Source organism: Bos grunniens, chromosome 5, assembly GCF_055505025.1.
Source record: "Bos grunniens cultivar Pamir isolate PY7600 chromosome 5, Bosgru_T2T1.0, whole genome shotgun sequence".
Lineage (NCBI taxonomy): Eukaryota > Metazoa > Chordata > Mammalia > Artiodactyla > Bovidae > Bos > Bos grunniens.
The window spans coordinates 26,761,146-26,779,785 of record NC_141169.1 but is presented as its reverse complement, the minus strand read 5'-3'; the positions used below and the strand labels follow the sequence as shown (position 1 = coordinate 26,779,785).

The window sequence follows — 18,640 nt, the reverse complement described above, 5'->3', positions numbered from 1 at the left end:
TCTTCCCTCTTTCTTTTATTCTAACCCGTTTTCTTCTTTCTTTCCCTCCTTCCTTCCTCCCTTTCTCTCTGGGGACCTGGCGCCGTGCTTCAGTCTTGCTGTCTCAGGCTGTCTCGGGCTCAGTCTCTCTCAGGCTCTGTCCCCTGATGTCCTCTTCGTCACAGTCTGGCCCCGGGCCCTCTGAACGCTCCGCGGCTCTGCTCAGCATTGCCAGCAGCCACCCAAGAACCAGGCAGGGTTCCCCGCCGCCAGGGCTGGGGGGGAGGTGCAGATGGCGCTGGGGATTTGGAGGAAGCCTAGGCAGGGGGACTGTAACCTGCAGTCTTTTCCTTGAACTAGTGAGGGAGAATTTTTGATTGACAGCTAACCCAGCTCCATCAAGGCCAAAGAGATATTCTGTTTCTTGCTGTAATTTGACTTTTCCAAAACCAGTCCAGTCGGGGGGCGAGGAGCGGTGAGGAGAAGATAATCAGAGCTGAGGGTGAAGAGGCTGAGGCCCCGGGTTGCCTCTCCCCAGCCGGGTACTTCTCACGTCCCCCCCATGCGTCGAAATCCCAGCCCCGCTAGACCGAAAAGGAGAGAACCCGAGAAGGGGAGGAGCAGGGACTGGGGTGGGGGCCTGGCAGGCTGGGGTCAGTGCTGCGGGCTGCAGACAGACCCTTCCCCCTCAACTTTCCTCACCCCCCTTCTCCCAAACACACACACTAGTCTCTGGAACACCTCTCTCTAGCCCTTCTCCTCCTTAGAGGAGACAGGTTGACAGAGATGCAGGAAAAAAGCAGCCTCCGCCCCCCCCCCCACCCCTGGTGTTTGGTCCCCTCCTGAGGACAGGAATGGGAAAGAAGAGCAGGCATCTCCAGTCTGAGAAACCTTGTCCTTCCCTGCTGCCTCAGAGCCTGTGTCTTAGCCTCAGCTCCTGCCTGTTTCCCTTGGCGCAAACTGGACTATTCCCTGCTGACCCTGAAATTGCACCCCTCCTTCAAATTCACTCTGCCCTGACTAGAACGCCTGTGTCTCTGGGGATATCACCTGCTCTTCTCCCCCACCCCCACCAACTTCCCTGCCCCTCTCTTGCACCCACACTGAGAATTTCCTGCTTGCCTTTGCCCACCTTTGCTAAACCACCATGGGACAGTCTGATGAAAAGCAGAAGGCTGGGCAATGAATGAACCCCAAATTCAAAGAGGAGGGTAACAACCAACTTACTGAGGGGGGAGGAATCCAAGTTGTGTGATCTTCCCTGCCATCACACTGCCCCCTCCAGAATTCCTGTGTCTGACTCCAAAGAAATTGCTTTCTCCCATTCCTTCATAGCTTTTTTTCGTTCCAAAAACAGCCTACAATTTTATTTAATGAAAGACACATTTATGAACAATCAAATGATCCTCATAAAAATTTTATTGAAGGACGTAAAAACAAGCTACTTGCCCACGACCGAGGTCGCTCTCTCGCCTTGCCCGCTCTCACCCTGGCTCTCTGTAGACAGAGCCCCGGTAGTGACTTCTTTTTTGGGGGGAGGGTAGGATGTCTCAGAGATGGAGTTGAGGGCAAAAGAGGGCGAACAGGAAGACGGGATGGGGACACCCCACTGAAGTTGTGTAGATCTCTCCTCCACTTCTTCAGGCTGGCAAAGAAAGATAAAGATACAGACAATAAATTTAAAGACGTTTGCATATCTGTGCCAAAGCAAAGAGAGGACTTCTGGTGACAGAGGTGTACAAGGTCCCGAGGTCCTACCCCTCCCAGCCTTGGGCCACCTTCCCCAAGCTTCCCCTGCCCCAGATTTGGGGGGCTGAGTTGGCCAGTGGCAGAAGGACGCTCCCCTTTCCCTCCTTCCCTCCCTCCACCCCAGCTTCCCCAGTCCCCTCCCACTCTCCCTCCCTCGCTGCTGCTGCTCCAGAAAGAAATACATACATACACACTATTTAAAAACGCATTTTTAAAAGCCACGTTCCGAACTGACAATCGCTGATCTCGGCTCGCGCAGAGACTGCGGGAGCGTCGGGACCGACAGAGACGGATTACGTCAAGAAATAGTTCCTCCACCTACCTCGGCCGGCCTCTCTGCCCCTGCCAGGCTCCAGCGCCCAGCTCAGCCCCGAGGGTCCGGGAACCCTGGCTTCGGGGACTGGCATTGGCACCCCATTAAGAAATCCTCCCGGGGGTGGGGGCGGAGGCCATCTGCTTATGGGTGGACACGGGCAGGGGCTTCTGTGCTGAGATGCGAGTTGTCCTTAGGGGGCGGCGGGTCCTTGGGTCCAGAGTTGCGGACCCCCAGGAAAACGCAGGTCGCGGGGATCAGCAGAGAGAAGGGGGTGGGAGAAGGGAAAAAAAAAAAAGCCAGGAAAAAAAGCCCCTGCGCATTGATCCGCGCCGTATTTTTGGGTAAATACGATCACGTGGGGGCCGGGGAGCCAATGAGCTGCGGGGAAAAGGCTGGAAAAATAATTACCTGCCTTGATTGTTCTGTGAGCAGATAAAAAGTACATATACAGTTCATACAATAATCTTATGTATGTAAAACCCTGTTACGATGTCGGCGACGGGGCCCATCAGTAACTATTACGTGGACTCGCTCATCTCTCACGACAATGAAGACCTCCTAGCGTCCAGGTTTCCGGCCACAGGGGCTCACCCCGCCGCCGCCAGACCCAGCGGTTTGGTGCCGGACTGTAGCGATTTTCCGTCCTGTAGCTTCGCGCCCAAGCCGGCAGTGTTCAGCACGTCGTGGGCGCCCGTGCCCTCGCAGTCGTCCGTGGTCTACCACCCGTACGGCCCCCAGCCCCACCTCGGCGCCGACACGCGCTACATGCGGACTTGGCTCGAGCCGCTGTCCGGCGCCGTCTCCTTCCCCAGCTTCCCGGCCGGGGGCCGTCACTACGCCCTCAAGCCGGACGCCTACCCCGGGCGCCGCGCCGACTGCGGCCCGGGCGACGGCCGCAGCTACCCGGACTACATGTACGGCTCGCCCGGGGAGCTGCGCGACCGCGCCCCGCAGACCCTGCCCTCGCCCGAGGCTGACGCCCTCGCCGGCAGCAAGCACAAAGAGGAGAAGGCCGACCTGGACCCCAGTAAGTTGGGAGCAATTTTCCTTTACAACCCGCGCGGGAGGGGAGGGGAGGCCAGGCGGGGGGAGCGGATTACAGCCCCTCGGAGCGGCGCAGGGAGCGCGGGAGAGGGGTGAGGGCGAGGACTCAATAAAAGCGAATTACCTTGGGGAGCTTTCAGGGGCAGGAAGGTCTGAGAAGGGGGCCCAGGGAGCCAGGTTGGGAGAAGGCTGAGGGGGGCTCCTCTCCCAGGAGCTGGCTTTGATGAGACCCCCGCCCCCACACCCCCAGCCCAGGCTTTTTGGCTCAGTCACTGCTTTCGGAGAAATGCAGACAGGGCCAGGGGATAGGATGGGGGCGAGTTTCATTTTATGGTTTGGGATGAGATGGGGGAGAGATGAGGAGGACACTGGGGATAGAGAGGAAATAACCCCAAGGAGAAAAGCCACCCCTACCTCCCAGGCAGTGTGGGGGTCCTCACCCCACTAGAGATTCATAAAACAGAAGGTCCATGGGCTTCTCCCCCAGGAACCTTGGATGAGAGGTCTGAGGGCTTTCTCAGCCTGGGAACTTGGAGGGATCAGGACTTCCAGAGTTGAGGGAGAGAAGAGGGGGTCCCAGTTTCCTTAAACTTGAGAGCCCTCTTCTGAGGCTCTGCAGGAGAGAGGGGTGGGAATGGGGGTCAGGGATAAGGAGTGGGGAGAAGCATCTCCCCAGATTAGAGAATTGCACACACACACACAGACACACACACACACACACACTCCAATCAGGGAAAGGGGAGCCTTCTGAGTATTGCAGAGAAAGGCAAGGGTAGGTTTTTTTTTTTTTTTTTGGAGGGGGGACAGGTGAGAGCTGCAGGGCCAGAAAGAGGATAGAAGGGGAAACAGCAGGAGGAGGGGGTGCAGCCCCTGGGTGTGAGGAAATGTCTGGGGGAGACCCAGGAGGGGGCTGCAGGAAATCCTTTCCTGCAGCCCCATCAGGGGCCAGGGCCTAATTATACCCCTCTGAAGGCTTCCCTCCTTGCCCTCAGCTACTCCCATAAACCTGAAATTGGAGGCTTGGCTCCTGCAGAGCCTGTCCTGGGGCTGGCAGGAGGAGGGGGCACTGGAAGCCAAAGAGGGAAGCTAAGATATAGGGGGGCCTGTCCCCAAGGCCAGCAGTTCCCTGGGGAGAGGAGAAAGGCTTTTCCCATCCCAGCATCACCCTGAGAATTCGCCTCAGCAGGGTTGAATTCCGAGAGCGGAGATGGGGCGCTGGAGAGGGTAATGAGGGGCTTGGGGACTCTCAGGGTCAGGAAATAGAACTGCTGAAATTTCAGGACTTGGTCGTGGGCTGGGAGGATGGGAGGGGGCAGAGGAGGAGGGAAGTGGGGAGGAGAGAGACCTCGCTATAAAAATAAAAAACAAGAGAGAGAAGCGTTTATGGGCCTATGAAACGGTTGGGAATTTGGACTTTTTATGAGGATATTCTCGAGTTACTACTCTTGAAGCTGAGGAGGACCAGACTGTAGAGGCTTTGATAGCTTCGATTTCCTATAGTTTTAGGTGCTGGAAACTGAGGAGGGGAAAGATAGGGAGGGGGGAGACCGCAAAAGCAGTAAGGGGGGTGGAATTCCTAAAGCAAAACGTGTCCAAATTCAGGTTCAATTATTGGGTTTGGGGAGCCTGGCTGAGCCTGAGGATGGGGTGGCAGGGGTCCTGGGCTGGAAAGGGGCTCCACTGACCCCTGCCTGTGTTTGGCCCTCCAGGCAACCCCGTGGCCAACTGGATTCACGCCCGTTCCACGAGGAAGAAGCGCTGCCCGTACACCAAGTACCAGACGCTGGAACTGGAGAAGGAGTTTCTCTTCAATATGTATTTAACCAGGGACCGTCGGTACGAGGTGGCCCGGGTTCTCAACCTCACCGAGCGGCAGGTCAAAATCTGGTTTCAGAATCGGAGGATGAAGATGAAAAAGATGAATAAAGAGAAAACCGACAAGGAGCAATCCTAAACCCTGCCCCAGCCTGCTGCCTCGCACAGCCAAGGGAAAAACAAAACAAAACAAAAAACCCACAAAATACCCCAGCCCAGGCGGGAGACAGCACTGAAAGAAAAAAGGAAAGAGCAAGATAGAGAAAAGCCAATCGGCTTATAAAGGAAAAAAAAAAGGGGAAGGGGAAAAGGAAAACTCTTGCAATTTGGGAGGGTTCAATGTTGAGAAATTGGTGTTTTAGAGTTAGTTCTACCCAGCGAGGAGGAGGAGGAGGCGGGGAGAGAAACCGCGTTCTCTTCTCCCAGCGCAACTGAAATAAATGACACACACAAATGTGATTTTTTTTTTCTCCTTTCTTCAGAGAAGCCAGTACTTGAATCGCTATATTTCTATTTTTTTTCATGTATTGTATTTGGTCCGGGCCATCACTCCCCAGGCCTGGGGTGCTCTGTGTGCAGATTTTGTACAAACACACACACGCGCACACATACAACATACACAAGTATGCTTCCCAGCCCAGGAGCGAAAAGGCGAGGGCCAGGGACCATGCCGCAGGCTGGGTCCAGCGGCACAGGCCGGCGCCTCTGGCGTGTACATAGCAGTGTCTCCTCTCATCCTCAGAGTCGGTCCTGTAACGTGCTTCTGTTTGTTATGGTAGAACAGCTCTGTGTTAATATATCGAAGTCACTTAAAAAACCAGAAACCCAACTGCATCCAGTTCTCATTATTTCTCCTCCTTGTCGCTCCCAGGCTTCTGACGTGGAGGAGGCAAGTGCTTAGATCCTTTAGGGGAGGTGGGAGCCAGGCAAGGGTCTCCCCCTACTTCGGAAGGGCAAGTGCCCGCCACTCCTCCCCAGGCAGGGTGTGATGGGGCTAAGAGGCTCCCGGGGTGTGTGGAGGCTGCTGAGGCCCGGGTGCCGCCTGTGCCTTCCCTGGCTGGCTGCCTGTGAGTCTCCTGGTAGCTCGATGGAGTCCCTGGGGGTGGGGGTATGGCATGAATGGTTTTCCTTGGCTGTAATTAATTGTAATAATTTATGAGTACATGAGATCGGAGGGAAGAGATAGGTAAAGATGAAGGTTGCGTGCTGGGTGCAGGCCGGGGCTGGATTCTTGCCTGGCTGCATCGGTGCTTTGAGGGGTGTCGGTGGGGGGGCAGGCTGCTAAGGAGGGTGTGCGGTGAAGGGTGAAGAGGAAGGCCCTGCAGGCCTCAGGGAACTGGACAGGCACTGGACATTGAGAGTGAAAGAAGATGCAGAGAGAGAGCAGGGAGAGAGAGTAGAGAGGGAAGAAAGAAAAGGGAGGAAAGAAGGGAGAGAGAAGAAAGATGGCAAAACCAATGCAATCAAGATTAGATTTAGTTTCTATTTCTCAGTGTATTCTCAGTTTCTCTCTCCATCTCCTAGTTCTCTCTTTTCTATTCAACCTATCTCTCTGGTGCTTAATTTGAATGTTGATCTGGGGGTGAAGTTTGAATGTTGATCTGGGGGTGACAGTGGTTATGCTGAGCAACCGCAGCATTTCAAGAGATCCCTAGGCTAGGACCAAAGGAAGCTGGGCAGGGATTAGCCAGAAGTGGGGTGTTCTCTGGTGGCTGTGGGACCCCAGGGGCAAAGATTTGGGGATATGTGTGTGTAACAACAGCCCAGTGGGGATGGTTGACTGCCTAGCACCCCGAGAGCCTTCCCCAGAACCAGCAGTTTTCATCTGTTAATCAGAAGCAGACTCAAGCTGCTGGGTATGCTTCAGCCCAGCGCCCCCTTTCTCGGAAATCCCCCAATCTGGAAACTATTAAACTCAGACTGCTTGAAATATAGCCCTTTAATATCTCAGGCTGCCCATTTTGGCGAGAGTGCAGGGTGTTGTTCTGAATACTTGGGGAATACCACCGTAAAAGAAAATAATTGGGGACCCCGATTCCTAAGCAGCTCCCCCCATGGCCATCACCTTACAGGATTGGTGAGGCACTTGTAGGGACCAGCCTCTTCCCATCATTTGAATCTCCTACCCGCTCCTCCTATTAAATAGTCCAGTTTCAGGGGCTGGAGGAAGGTGGGAAGAGGTGAACGTTTTGTTTTTGATAATATTTTGAGGGAGACAATCTAAAGTCGCGGTTTGGTTTCCCCAGTCGCTGAAGCACCCCTCCTCTTTCCCGCTTAAGAAGAGACCTCCCAATTCCAGAAGCGATTGTTTTCTTGGTCCTTTTGAAAGGTGCTTTGCCTGTATTTTTCTGGCTACCTTGCTCCTCCTCTGGGACCCTGGCCTCAGTTGCGCCCCGCGCGGAGGACAAGGCACCCACCCATCTCCCTCGGTCCTGACCGCGGGGACTCAAGCTTCTCTCCCGGCCCGAGCTCGGCGGTGTTTCCGGGCCTCCACCCCGCCCCTGCTCCAAGGCCCTGTCGCCTCCCCTCGTCCGTCCGTCAGCGCGGCCTGCTTCCTGCGGCCCGCCCGAGCCGGTCTGGCTCCCGGCAGGAAGGAGGGCCCTGACCAGAGCGTGGGATCCAGAGCAGGCCCACGCGGTCCAGCCCGCGGTTCAGTACCAGCTCAGCCTCCAGCCTGCAGGTCAGGATTGGATTCGATTTTTATTTATTGTCATTTGTGAACTCAAACCACAACAACACGACACACATCTGGGGAAAGAAACGAAAGCTGGGGACGAAAGAGGGGCTTGCAAACGCCCCCCTGCCCTAATCCTCCCCTCCCACCTCTCCTCTGCTCCTTTGTCAGAATCACAAAACCCTAAAGGTTGTTCCACTTGGGAAGGCAGAGGGTAGGTACATTTCCGAGGCCCCGAAATGCCACTTTTATGGCGCTGTTTGTCTCCCTGCGCTGGATTCTGAATGGGGCCGAACAAAACAGCAGCGCGGAGCTGGCTAGACGTCTGGGCTTAATTGTTTTATGGTTTAAATAAGGTGGACACTCTTTCCTTTGAAATCGGATTATAGGAATGTTTTGTCTATGGCCCACGGAGAACAGGACCTCACTGGATGGGAGGGAGAGGTGGAGAGAGCGCGCGTGAGAGAGGGCTGGGCCACAAACCAGGGGGCAAAGAGCAGGGAGAAGTCAGAGTCCCACCCCAAAGTCCTGCAGGCGGCGGCGGAATAGGCGGTACGGAGCAGGCGGCAGGGTAAGAGGAGCGAGGAGTTTAGAGTGCGCGCCACGGGAAGGCGGTCGCGGGAGCTTCGGTGCGTGTGTCTGCGTGCGCGGTGTTCCGAGGCCAGAAATGCGCCTGGTTGCGGGGAAAATCGCGGCAGTTCCTTTTGCACAGTGTCTCAATGCGGGAAGGGAGGGTGACAAAAAGAGAAAATAGTATAAAACCTTGGACAAGGTTTATTTCGAGGATTTAGACCACAAAAGAACAGCGCTCCTGAGGAGGGGGGAATCCCTTCCGGGGACCCCTCTCGTGCGCATTCATTTGGAAACTCCTTCCTCCCACCCCCCATCTTTGGGTCAAGCCTGGGGACCTGCTTGCTCTTAGCTGCTGGCTTTTTCCCGGCCGAACTGCATTGGAGCAAGTGGACGCGAGGTGGCGCTGTTGCTCAATGTTAGAGGCGGCGGCTGTGCCCCGATCCGGCCTGGCCGCACTGACATTTGAGACCCGGCCCCGAGGAGCAGCAACTAAAAGGCCGGGTGCCCCGGCCCAACCCGGCCCCTCTGGCTCTGAGCAAATCAATCCTCTCACCTGCGAGGTGTAAATAAATCGCGAGTGGCGGCCGGAGATGGGCCCTCGCTCTGCCAGCAGACTCGAGAGGCTCAGAAGGGCGGGCGTTGAAAATAATCGCTTTGCGGAGGAGATAAGCACGAAGCAGGCAGCGCGTAATTAACACGAAAAGGCAGAATGACCCGGACAAACGAACATAAATCCACGATACCTAGGAGGGCGGTGCAGGCCTCGGGGCGAGGGACGGAGACGCCCCAGCAAGGATGGCTGCTTGCGGTTCCTTTATTTCCAGGTTCGAGGAGCGAAATCAACCAAATATATGTAAAAAAACAAACAATCAAATGAACTGAAGAGAGAAAAGGCGAGGGACCTTTGAAAGGGGAAATCAAGTCCAGCCGGGGCTTTGGGGACTGGTGGGCTCTCAAAGCAGGCGATGCATGCAGCACACTCTGGACAGTTGCATTCCAAGACACAAAGGCCTGGAAGGATAGCTCTATGGCAGGATTTTCGCTGGCCCATAAAATGTTGAGATATCCCCCCACCCCCTAAAAGATAAGGCGCAGGCCCCAAAGCGGATATGGCCTGCCCAGCCTCTGCTTTCCAGGAGGGAAAAGGAAAGTATTTATGACAGTCCCCAGTGACCTAGAAGCTGGGAGTCCAGAGTCTGTCAGTTTAGTACCCACAGAGCAGGCTCAGAGAAGGCAGAGGCTGAACCAAGGCTGCATCGTGCTCTGGTAGTGGAGGATATCTTGGTCATGTCCCCCACTGCCCTGGACCCTGCAGCGCTGGCATGGCCCTCTGAACCTCCCCTCCTGTGGCTCCAGGGTCAGAGATATTGGTGTGGTGTCACAGAGTTGGAGCGGTCCCCACCTCACTCAGATGGGGGTGGATTCTTCCAAATTCAGAGTATCCTGATCTCTTGCTGGGGCCCCAGTGGTTCTCCTTTGGGAATGTGGCTGAGAGTGACTATTTCCCCAGCAATTATTTAGATTCAAAAGGGGGAGACTCATTTTCTCTGCATCGTCCTCCCCTGCGCTTTCATTTCTTCCTTCATCCCTAGAGCTGGGCTCCGGATGGATAGTGAAGAAAAAGATCTGATTTTCTAACTGCCTCTTTCCTCATCCAACCCTGAAACTTCAGAATGTGGAAAGAAATTAGGTAGCCTTTTTTTTTTTTTTTTAAATGATGCAAAGAGCGAAAGATGCATGTGTGTTTATCAGGTCTTATTTTCACATATGTCTGGGTGTGCACGAGTGTGCACAGTCTCTGTGAAGTGTCAGGGGTGCTTTCTGATAATTGAGTGTGTGTGCATTTGATGTTGTTCGTGGTGGAAGAGAGCATATACAACATGTGTGGATCCTGAGCATGGCCCCGCATTGCCCTCACATACTGTGGAGGGGGAGAACCAGAAAAATCATTCTTCTTCATTCACCTGCACAGAGCACACGTGTCCACAGCTCTCTTTCTCCCTTTTCTCTCTGTCTGTGTTCAGTCCATGTAACTGTACATGTTTATGGCCAGAGAAGGGTGCTGATGGGATAAGGGTCTTTTATCCATTAGCATTAACTTGAATTTACCCAGTCTTGGGGATGGGGGAAACCCCCCAGAGAAGTGTGGGTAAATATTTAAAGAGTGTCTGTTGACAGTTCCCATCCACATCCTGGCCTGGGCAGCCTGCCTGGGGAAGTTGGGGAGGGGGGATGCGGTGAAGCCAGGAGGCCAAACTGGCATTTCCTATGGGGTTAGGGTATGTGGGGACAAGTAAGAGGCCTGCTTTAGAGGCCTCCAACCCAGATACAGGGGGTCTTCTAAGAAGCAACCTCCTGGATCAGCCCAGCCAGAAGCCAGAGAACCACAGCTGCCCTCTCCCTCTGTTCCCACCAGCCGTTTTGCTCTCAGAGCCTCCAGCAAGCTCGTGGCCATTGCCCGGGCTTCCTGCCTGAGGCATGAGCTGGTGTCTGAAGGGGCAGTGCAGCCCTGACTGGGTATGTGGAGTATCCTTGCCTCTGGCCCTCTCCACTACCCACAGCCAGCTGACAAGGGATCTTAAGAATCTAGGGGGGACAGGGCAACTGGATAGGGGCAAGAGGGTTCTGATGGCTGACGTGTCTGGGGATAAGATGCACTTTTCCTCCTAAAGTCCCCAGACTTAAGGACCCCCTGGGGAACCCACCTTTGGTTGTTAGGGGACCGCTCTCTCTGGTTGGCATTCAGCCCCCTCGGGGGTCTTATACCTGTTGAGGTAACCTGAGTTGACCTGCTGTCTCAGGTACCTCTCTCTCTGAGAGGAAGGAAAAGAGAAGGGAGGAGAGGCACCTTCAAATCTGAATGCGCACCTTGGAAAAGCTGGCCCCAGCCATTAGCTGGGACTGGCTCACCACCACCCCCCACATACCACACCCCCATCCCTCCCCCTTCCTCCCCTCCCCTTCTTCCAGGTCCCCCCAGCCCTGAACCCCTCTACCCCCCGCCCGCCATCCCTCCCTTCCTTCTCTCTCTCTCTCTCTCCCTCTCTCTCTCCCTCTCTCTCTCTCCCTCTCGCCTGTCTTCATGTCGTGGATTGATGAACGCGAATCGCGTGTAAGCGCCGCCACCGCCGGGAGTCTGAGGAATTCGCCTGGGCTGTTAAAGGAAAGAGCTAAGTGCGAGAGCGCGAGCTCTACCTACCGACAGTGAAGAGAGCCGCCGCCGCCGCCGCCGCCCGCTTGCCCGCCGCCGCCCGCGCCCAGCCCGGGAGCTGCGCCGCCCCGCCGGCCGCCGGCACCCAGGCGCCCCCCACCTGCCCAGCCCGGCCCGCCGCCCCGGGGAGCCGGCCGGCCTGGGGATCGCTCCCGGGGGGAGGGCAGTTTCGGGGGTCCCGGGCGGGGGAGTCGGGAGCCAGAGGGGAGGGGGCGGCGGGTTTTCATGTGCCCAGCATGAGCTCCTACTTCGTCAACCCCCTGTTCTCCAAGTACAAAGGCGGCGAGTCCCTGGAGCCGGCCTATTACGACTGCCGCTTCCCGCAGAGCGTGGGCCGGAGCCATGCGCTGGTGTACGGGCCCGGCGGCTCGGCGCCCGGCTTCCAGCACGCCTCGCACCACGTCCAAGACTTCTTCCACCACGGCACCTCGGGCATCTCCAACTCGGGCTACCAGCAGAACCCGTGCTCGCTGAGCTGCCACGGAGACGCCTCCAAATTCTATGGCTACGAGGCGCTCCCCAGACAGTCCCTTTATGGGGCTCAGCAAGAGGCGAGCGTGGTGCAATATCCCGACTGTAAATCCTCCGCCAACACTAACAGTAGCGAAGGACAAGGCCACTTAAATCAAAACTCGTCTCCCAGCCTCATGTTTCCATGGATGAGACCCCACGGTGAGAAGCCTTTTCTCTTTCCCCCTTAGTCTCCCGCGCTCCGGGGTCTTCCCCCCTCCCTCGCCTCCTTTTTGTCTGCCCTCGCTCTCCCTCCTGGCTTGGGGCTCTCTCGGGCCCCACCCCCGGGCCTGAGTGGGTTTCTGGAGGTTGGGAGGTTCAGCTGGGGGTGGGGCACCGGGTTTGTCTGGGAGATTTGGGGGATTGGGGTAAAAGTGGGGGAAAAGGTGGTATCTGGGTGCAAAGGGTTAAAAAAACGTTTTCTCCACCTCTGTCAGTCAGTCTGTCTCTCTCTCTCCCCTCCTCTTTCTCTGTCTGTCTCTTTCTCTCACCGTCTCTAGTCAAAGTTGGGGAGGTGGCTGGGAAGGAGCGGGGGACCCAGAGGTTATCAGCCTTTGGAACAAGCCAGTGTCTCCATAAGGCAGAGAGCCCCAGTCCAGGACAGTGGCCAGGCTGTCTTGGGATGAAGACCCCTGCTTCCCTCCCCTGGCTGGGTCAGGGGGTGGCAGGACCCCAAGGACAGGTGATCTGCCTCTCTGGGGTACCCACCACCTCCTCTCAGAGAACTAGCCTTAGGGCCACTACCCCAACTTTGCTCTACTTCCCTCAGTTGGAGAGAAGAGAGGGAGTCAGAGAGAAGGGGAAAAAAAAAAAAAGAGTCCTGAAAAGGAGGGAGGCCATGTAGGTTAGAGGGCTCTGACGTCCAGAAGACCCTGGGGGAAGCCAAGCTGCCCCCCATCAAAGGCTTGTGGGGTCTTCCTGAGACCCTCAGGGCAGCTCAGGTCATGAGCCCCTCCAAGGGTGGCCCCTCATCGCCCAATTTCGAAGTAAAAGGGGAAGCTAGAAAGCGACAAGTTCCAGCAAGGATGGCCCGTGATTTATTTGCTGATCTCTAGTTAGCAATCAGGCCAAGCAGTGATACATTCCAGGAGATCAATTATTTTTCCTCCTTGCAAGGCATAAGGCAGAGAGATCTGAAGAGGGGCAGTGAGCAGAGCCTCACTTCTTCACCCCCAGCCCTTTTGCCTTCCTTTTGGAAAGGGACTCTGTCCCCAGCCCTTCTCACCCAATGCCCCTCTGCACTTGTAAACAAAGCTGCAGGGCCAGTTTCCTGGAACTGCAGGCCTGGGGGGACTCTGCAGTGCTCCCTTGGCCTCTTCCAGCCCCGGCTTTCCAGACAGATCCTAGTCCCTGCCCCCACCCCTACCCTACCTCCCAAGGTGAAGCTAAACCAAAACAAACCCCCCAAACTTTCCTGCCCTTGCCTGCTCTGCCTTTTATGCAGGAGGGAGGGGAACTGGGGAAACCAGAGGGGGGGATTTCAGGGGAGGAAGAGTGACAGGGGAAAGCCAAGCCCCTACCCAAACATAACCAGACTGGGCTTCTGTTCTGTCCAGCTCCGGGGCGGCGCAGCGGAAGGCAAACTTACAGCCGGTATCAGACCTTGGAACTAGAAAAGGAGTTTCTCTTTAATCCTTATTTGACACGAAAGCGTCGGATTGAAGTCTCTCATGCCCTGGGACTGACTGAGAGACAAGTGAAGATCTGGTTCCAGAACCGAAGGATGAAGTGGAAAAAGGAGAACAACAAGGATAAACTGCCCGGAGCCCGAGATGAGGAGAAGGTGGAGGAAGAAGGAAACGAGGAAGAGGAGAAAGAAGAGGAGGAAAAGGAAGAAAACAAGGACTGAGCAAAAAAAGAGAGACATCCCCCCCCCCTCCTTTAGCAACTCCCTTGAAGTTTCATTTTATGGTAGCAGATAAATTGAGAAGTTTACGACTGTCATTTGCTTTTATAGAGAATAGAATGACACTCACAACTCTAACTACCTGTCAGATACTTGCAGCTCTGGTTTTATTACGTTTGGACTTCCCCCCACCTTTATTTGTTTGGGGGCTGGAGGGGGGATACTGAGACACAGCGAAAAGTTCCGAGTTTCTGTCTCAGTCGTTGCCCCAACACACACACTTCTCCCTACCCCCACCCTTCCTAGTCTTGCCTGGATTTTAAGGTCTGAGACCTGGCCCCCTTTCCCCTTCTCCCGGCCCCTTCTTGCCACACTGCCACCTCCCTGCTTCTCTGGTATTTATTTTAGAGGGGAGCCCCCTCAAAATATGGAAGAAGACTCGTGGCTTTGTTTTCATGCTAGGATTAATGTCTTAGATTGACTTTTTTCCCCAAAGGACAGAAAAAGTGAAGGAAGGAAGGAAAAGAAAGGGAAGATATTCAAAGACATTTTAAAAATGATAGCAAGGAATATCCCCTCTCCCTCCCTGGGAGTCCCCACTTAGACCCCCTTGACTTTCTCTAGGAACCTGATGGAAACCTGAAGGAGACGAGGTCTCCCCTTCCCTCCTCCCTTTTCACGGGGTAGAAAGGCGCCTGCCTGCAGTTGCCGCTCAGATCCTACCTAGCCATCCCTTGGTCACTCGGGCCCATGCCTTCCTCCCCTTCAGCTGTCTAATTCCTGTTGTTGGGCCCAGCTTCCTCTGAGCTGCACTGGTATAAGCGCTCAGAAATCGCCATAATCATGAAAATAATAATAATACTGATAATAATCATAGTAAATCTTTAACATACTACCTAAAGGGAACCTGCAATAATCTTGAAAAAATAAAAAAGAGAAATTAAAAAATCCTAATACAGGAGAAAAAAAGAGAAAAAATTTAAAATAAAAAAAAAGAAAGAAACCTCCAACGTATTTTATCACTACCTATAGGAAGAAATCCTGCTTTGAGAGTATTTGTAATGCGGTTTTGTTGTCGTTTGTTGCTGCTTATTTCACTAAGAAAAACCCAACAACTGAGACTGCCTAGCCCGCCGGTCCTGTGCGCTTTTATTGTGCTTCTAACCCCAGTAGAGTAGAACTAAATTGCACTGAATGTATAGTTAACTGTCTTGAATCCTCTGTTTATGCAATGTGCTCGAAAGGAAAACAACGTTAAAAATATATCTATAATAATAATTTTTGGTCATTCGTCTTTATGTCCAGCTATGAATGTAGATTTTGTGTCCCGGCAGCAGCTCTGTTTCTGGTCGAAGTACTTTGTATTGTATACGTGAGTCATAATAAAAAAATGGAGAAAAAATATTTGAAGCTGTAATGACTGACTCGATTTTTCCCCATCGTACCCCATTTTCTACCCCTCCCCTCCTTACCCTTTTTCAATATTCTAGTAAAGGTTTCCTCCACTGATCTGACTTGGGGTTGGGGAGCACTCACATGGAGAGGAGTGGAGGAGCTGAGAGGGCTGGCTGGGCTGGGAGGGCAGGTGAAAGTGGGGAGGTGAACAGGAGGAGGAGGAAGCAGAGCAGAATGCCCTTGGGAGAACATTGGCTCCAAACAAAGTGGGTTGGTAGATGCCAGGGTCCCAATGGGAAGAAAGCATCTTCTCCTCCACTCATCCATCTTCTTCCTCCTGGCCCTGGGCTGAGCCCAGATCAAAAATCTGCCCCCACTCCCATGCCCCTCCAGGAACTAGGCCTTTTTCAACCAGGGGCTGGGGCTAAGGATGAGGAAATGTGATTCCTTCTGATCTCTCATGGTCAACCCTTAGTACTCAGCACCCAGCACTAGAAAGCAAACAGGGTGGGAAGGATGTGAGGCTTGAGGCAGTCTGGAGGACTTGGTTGGAAGAAGCCTGAGAGTGGGGGATAAGGGAGCTTAAGCCTAGGGGAGAGGAGAGAAGGGAAAGGTGGAGGGACTGGCAAGGCAAGCAGCCTGAGTCCACTGTCTGAAATTCAAATTCAGCCAGCACAGAGCCATCACTGTCACCCAGCCGCTTGCACTTACTCCAGCCTCTGTTCTGGCTGTATCAAGCCCTCTCAGCTTCACCTTGGCAATTGGGCAGCCTGCCCTGCCCTTATAATTCAGATCATTGGCTTGGGTGGGGGTGGGCCCACTGAGTGATCAGTCCCACACTCCAACCACAGCCGGGTAAGGACAGTCTTCACTGGACTCCCCATTCCCCAAAATAAAGGGTTGAAGGCTAAGGGACTCAGGAGGCAAGAGGTCTCTCGGTCTTCCCTGGAGAGTCCTAGACAGAGAAATCTGTTTATGCCAGCAAGATTCTGGTCAAATAATACCAAATTCCAGAGATACAAGCCGTCTGATTCAGTCAAGAGATGGGACGAGGGGAGGGGATGGGATCTTCTGGTCTTAAAAACCCAGACCCCCAAAGACTGAAATATTTTTGAGGTCAGACCTCTCTATCTCTTACTCCCTTCACTCTCTCAGTCTCTGTTCTCCCGTTCAATGATTTCCCCAGACTTACGCCCAGTAAGTCGACTCTAGTTTTGTGTAATTTCACCCGCGTCTGAGTCCCTGGCTCCCACGCAAAGTGGTCTTGAATACAGGATTGGATCAGGCGTCGTTAATAGGGGAGTCCTGCGGCCCGAGAGAGGCTACGGATTGGAAGCGCAGGCTGCGGGCAGGCAGTCGGGAACAGCTTTGAACAGCTCTGGGGTAAATCTTTCGGAACCTGGGGTCCCAGCTGACAGCCGCCGGGCCAGCCAGGTAACCCCGTTTGCTGCGGGGAAACACCGGCTGCCCGCCGGGGAGGCCCGAACAGAGAGCATTTCGCTCTGACCTCAGGCCTTCCCACGGGGCGTCCAGACTCCGAGGGCCGGCGAGGGTCGTTTCATTTTGAAATGTGGAATTATGCTTGCTATTAATAAAAAATCGCTGGCCCAGTAGCCATTGACCTTACACTAAATGCCTTCGAAGAACCTCACCGAATTTTCCCCACACCCAATGCCCCATTCAACCCCGGCCGTGCGCAGCAATGCCCGTGGCCCCAAGCCCGGCGTCGGAGGGCGGGGTGCGTCTGGCGCCCAGCATCGCTTGAGATGCGAGGCAACGGGTGGGCCAGACCCAGAGATCTCCAGCCGCCCTCTCTTACAGCACCCGCTCCCCCCAGCCCGTGGTGCCCACCGCCTCTGTTTTCTCGTTTGGAGAGAAAAGGAGGCAAAACCCGTTTTATGGGAGAACTTAATTGCGAGCGGGGACGCGCTCTCTTTAGAAACGCGTCCTCCCAAATACTCCCGCCGTCCCATTACCGGAATGGGGACCATTCGGCAACAGCAGCTAGGACTTTCTCCCATTCTTTACTTTTTTATTAGCCAATCAAAGTGGCTTCCGAAAGCTATTTGTGATTTGTGAAAAATAGTGTCTTTCAAAATGCTGAGTGGAAGCATCTCGCTCATTTCGCCTTGAATTTATTATTCTAATCTCAACCGTAGAGACAGGATAATGCAGCTATTAAGTTGGGGGGCAAATTCGTTTCTCAGGATTTAAAAACAAAAAAGAAAAAAAAAAAACACTCGGCATTATCTCTCCCTCCCCACTTCGTTGTAGAGGCCAAGGGAATTGCGGGCCTGTAGGGGATCTGGGGGAGGAGGATGAGGGAGGTAATAAGTGCCCTAAAAAGCTCCTTGGGGTACCCTAGGATGGGAGAGTGGATTGGCCTCCCCAGCCTCAGCTTCCCCAAATGAGATGCCCCAGCGGCTGTGTGCTGGAGAAAGTCACCCCGTGCCAGTTAAAGCGAACTGTGAGACAGGTTGTGCCACAGACTAGAAGTAAAATTTCCGGTGAACTGCCCGCAGAGCTGTCCCATTCTCCCCGAGGCCCATTGTGAAAAGCTGGGCCACTGCTTCCTTGTCGTAATTTTTAACTACCTGTTATAAAATTTATGGGTGGGTTTGTAAAAGAAACGAGGTCCCTGCATCCGGCTGAGGGAACTGCTTCACTTACTGTAGAGGAAGTTTGGGGAGGGGATGAGGGGACCCCCTGTTGGTTGGGGTGGGGCACCCAGCCGTGGAAGTCCCCATGCCAACATGACTCTGGAACCAAGAGAAGAGCTTTGGGCCTTCAAATCTCCAGCTTGTTGGGGAGAGTGGCTGGGTGGTGACTGGTGGCAAATAGTCTCTATGGGGGAATTTATTCTGGGCTCCCTCACATTGGATTCATTGCCAAAATCAGGGGTCTGGAGTCTCCCGTGCTCTGGTGTTTAGCATGGAAGGTAGAATTTAAGGAAAGAATAGATTCTTTTTTCAGGGCCTGCAAGGTGTGTCCTAGTTGCCCAGACATTGGAATTTTTCTGAAAAAGGCAGATGGGTTTGGGCCACCTGACCAGACAGAAAAAGGCTTCCTATGACCATGCACCCAAAGGAAAAAGAACTGGGAAGTAAGATCGATCATAGGCCTTAATTTTATATTTAATTCTAAAAAGATTAGGAGGAAGCTGCTATCTGAACCTAGGAACTGAGGAGACCTGACATCCTTAGGAGACCTAGGGATGGTCTTGGGGGGTGGGGGGATAGGAATGTCACTTTTCCGGAGAAAAGAATCTGGGTACGAGGGGCGCTTTGGGAGTTCTGCAGGCTGCTCCCCATTCTCGTCCGCCACGCCCCCCCCTCCTCCCCAAGCTGCCTCCGCAGGCCTAAACCCTCTCCGCTCTTCAGACCACGGCCAGGTCAGTCTTGGTTATGAGGCTTCCAGCCGCCTCCCCGTCCTGTTCCCATCTGGGGTGGAGTGGGGGCTTCCCCTACGCCCCAGTGGGAAGGATGTTGTTCTCTTTCTAGAAAAAAATGACTGGGGTAGGCTGAGCAT

General features: G+C 54.3%; 2 protein-coding genes and 2 long non-coding RNA genes across 6 annotated transcripts; 2 read left to right on the top strand and 2 right to left on the bottom strand.

Annotated features, from left to right (window-relative positions):
- Positions 1–1,380: 1,380 nt before the first annotated feature.
- On the bottom strand, positions 1,381–2,926 carry LOC147371478 (uncharacterized). The gene is made up of 2 exons (XR_015163528.1): positions 2,051–2,926; positions 1,381–1,624 (listed from the first exon to the last, which is right to left on the bottom strand). It is a non-coding gene; the product is annotated as an uncharacterized LOC147371478 (long non-coding RNA).
- On the top strand, positions 2,534–5,362 carry HOXC9 (homeobox C9). Its single transcript, XM_086399006.1, has 2 exons — positions 2,534–3,071; positions 4,798–5,362. Exons 1-2 carry the CDS (start codon positions 2,534–2,536, stop codon positions 5,040–5,042), a joined length of 783 nt encoding a protein of 260 aa, XP_086255132.1. The 3' UTR covers positions 5,043–5,362.
- A 2,222-nt stretch (positions 5,363–7,584) lies between these two features.
- On the bottom strand, positions 7,585–11,470 carry LOC147371476 (uncharacterized). 3 transcript variants are annotated; one of them, XR_015163531.1, is made up of 4 exons: positions 11,350–11,470; positions 10,856–10,963; positions 8,704–8,962; positions 7,585–8,292 (listed from the first exon to the last, which is right to left on the bottom strand). It is a non-coding gene; the product is annotated as an uncharacterized LOC147371476 (long non-coding RNA). The 3 variants fall into 3 exon arrangements; XR_015163530.1 differs by having other exon boundaries at positions 8,894–8,962; XR_015163529.1 differs by lacking the exon at positions 11,350–11,470 and having other exon boundaries at positions 8,894–8,962; positions 10,856–10,995.
- HOXC8 (homeobox C8) lies at positions 11,461–15,121 on the top strand. Its single transcript, XM_086399007.1, has 2 exons — positions 11,461–12,033; positions 13,428–15,121. The coding sequence occupies exons 1-2, from the start codon at positions 11,598–11,600 to the stop codon at positions 13,718–13,720; spliced, it is 729 nt and encodes a 242-aa protein (XP_086255133.1). The 5' UTR covers positions 11,461–11,597; the 3' UTR covers positions 13,721–15,121.
- Positions 15,122–18,640: the final 3,519 nt, after the last annotated feature.

Bases quoted from the DNA above. Each gene is read 5' to 3' on its own strand.
- HOXC9 (XM_086399006.1), top strand. From the start codon at position 2,534: ATGTCGGCGACGGGGCCCATCAGTAACTATTACGTGGACTCGCTCATC. The intron at 3,072-4,797 runs GTAAGTTGGGAG...TTGGCCCTCCAG, and splicing joins GAAGGCCGACCTGGACCCCA to GCAACCCCGTGGCCAACTGG.
- HOXC8 (XM_086399007.1), top strand. From the start codon at position 11,598: ATGAGCTCCTACTTCGTCAACCCCCTGTTCTCCAAGTACAAAGGCGGC. The intron at 12,034-13,427 runs GTGAGAAGCCTT...TGTTCTGTCCAG, and splicing joins TCCATGGATGAGACCCCACG to CTCCGGGGCGGCGCAGCGGA.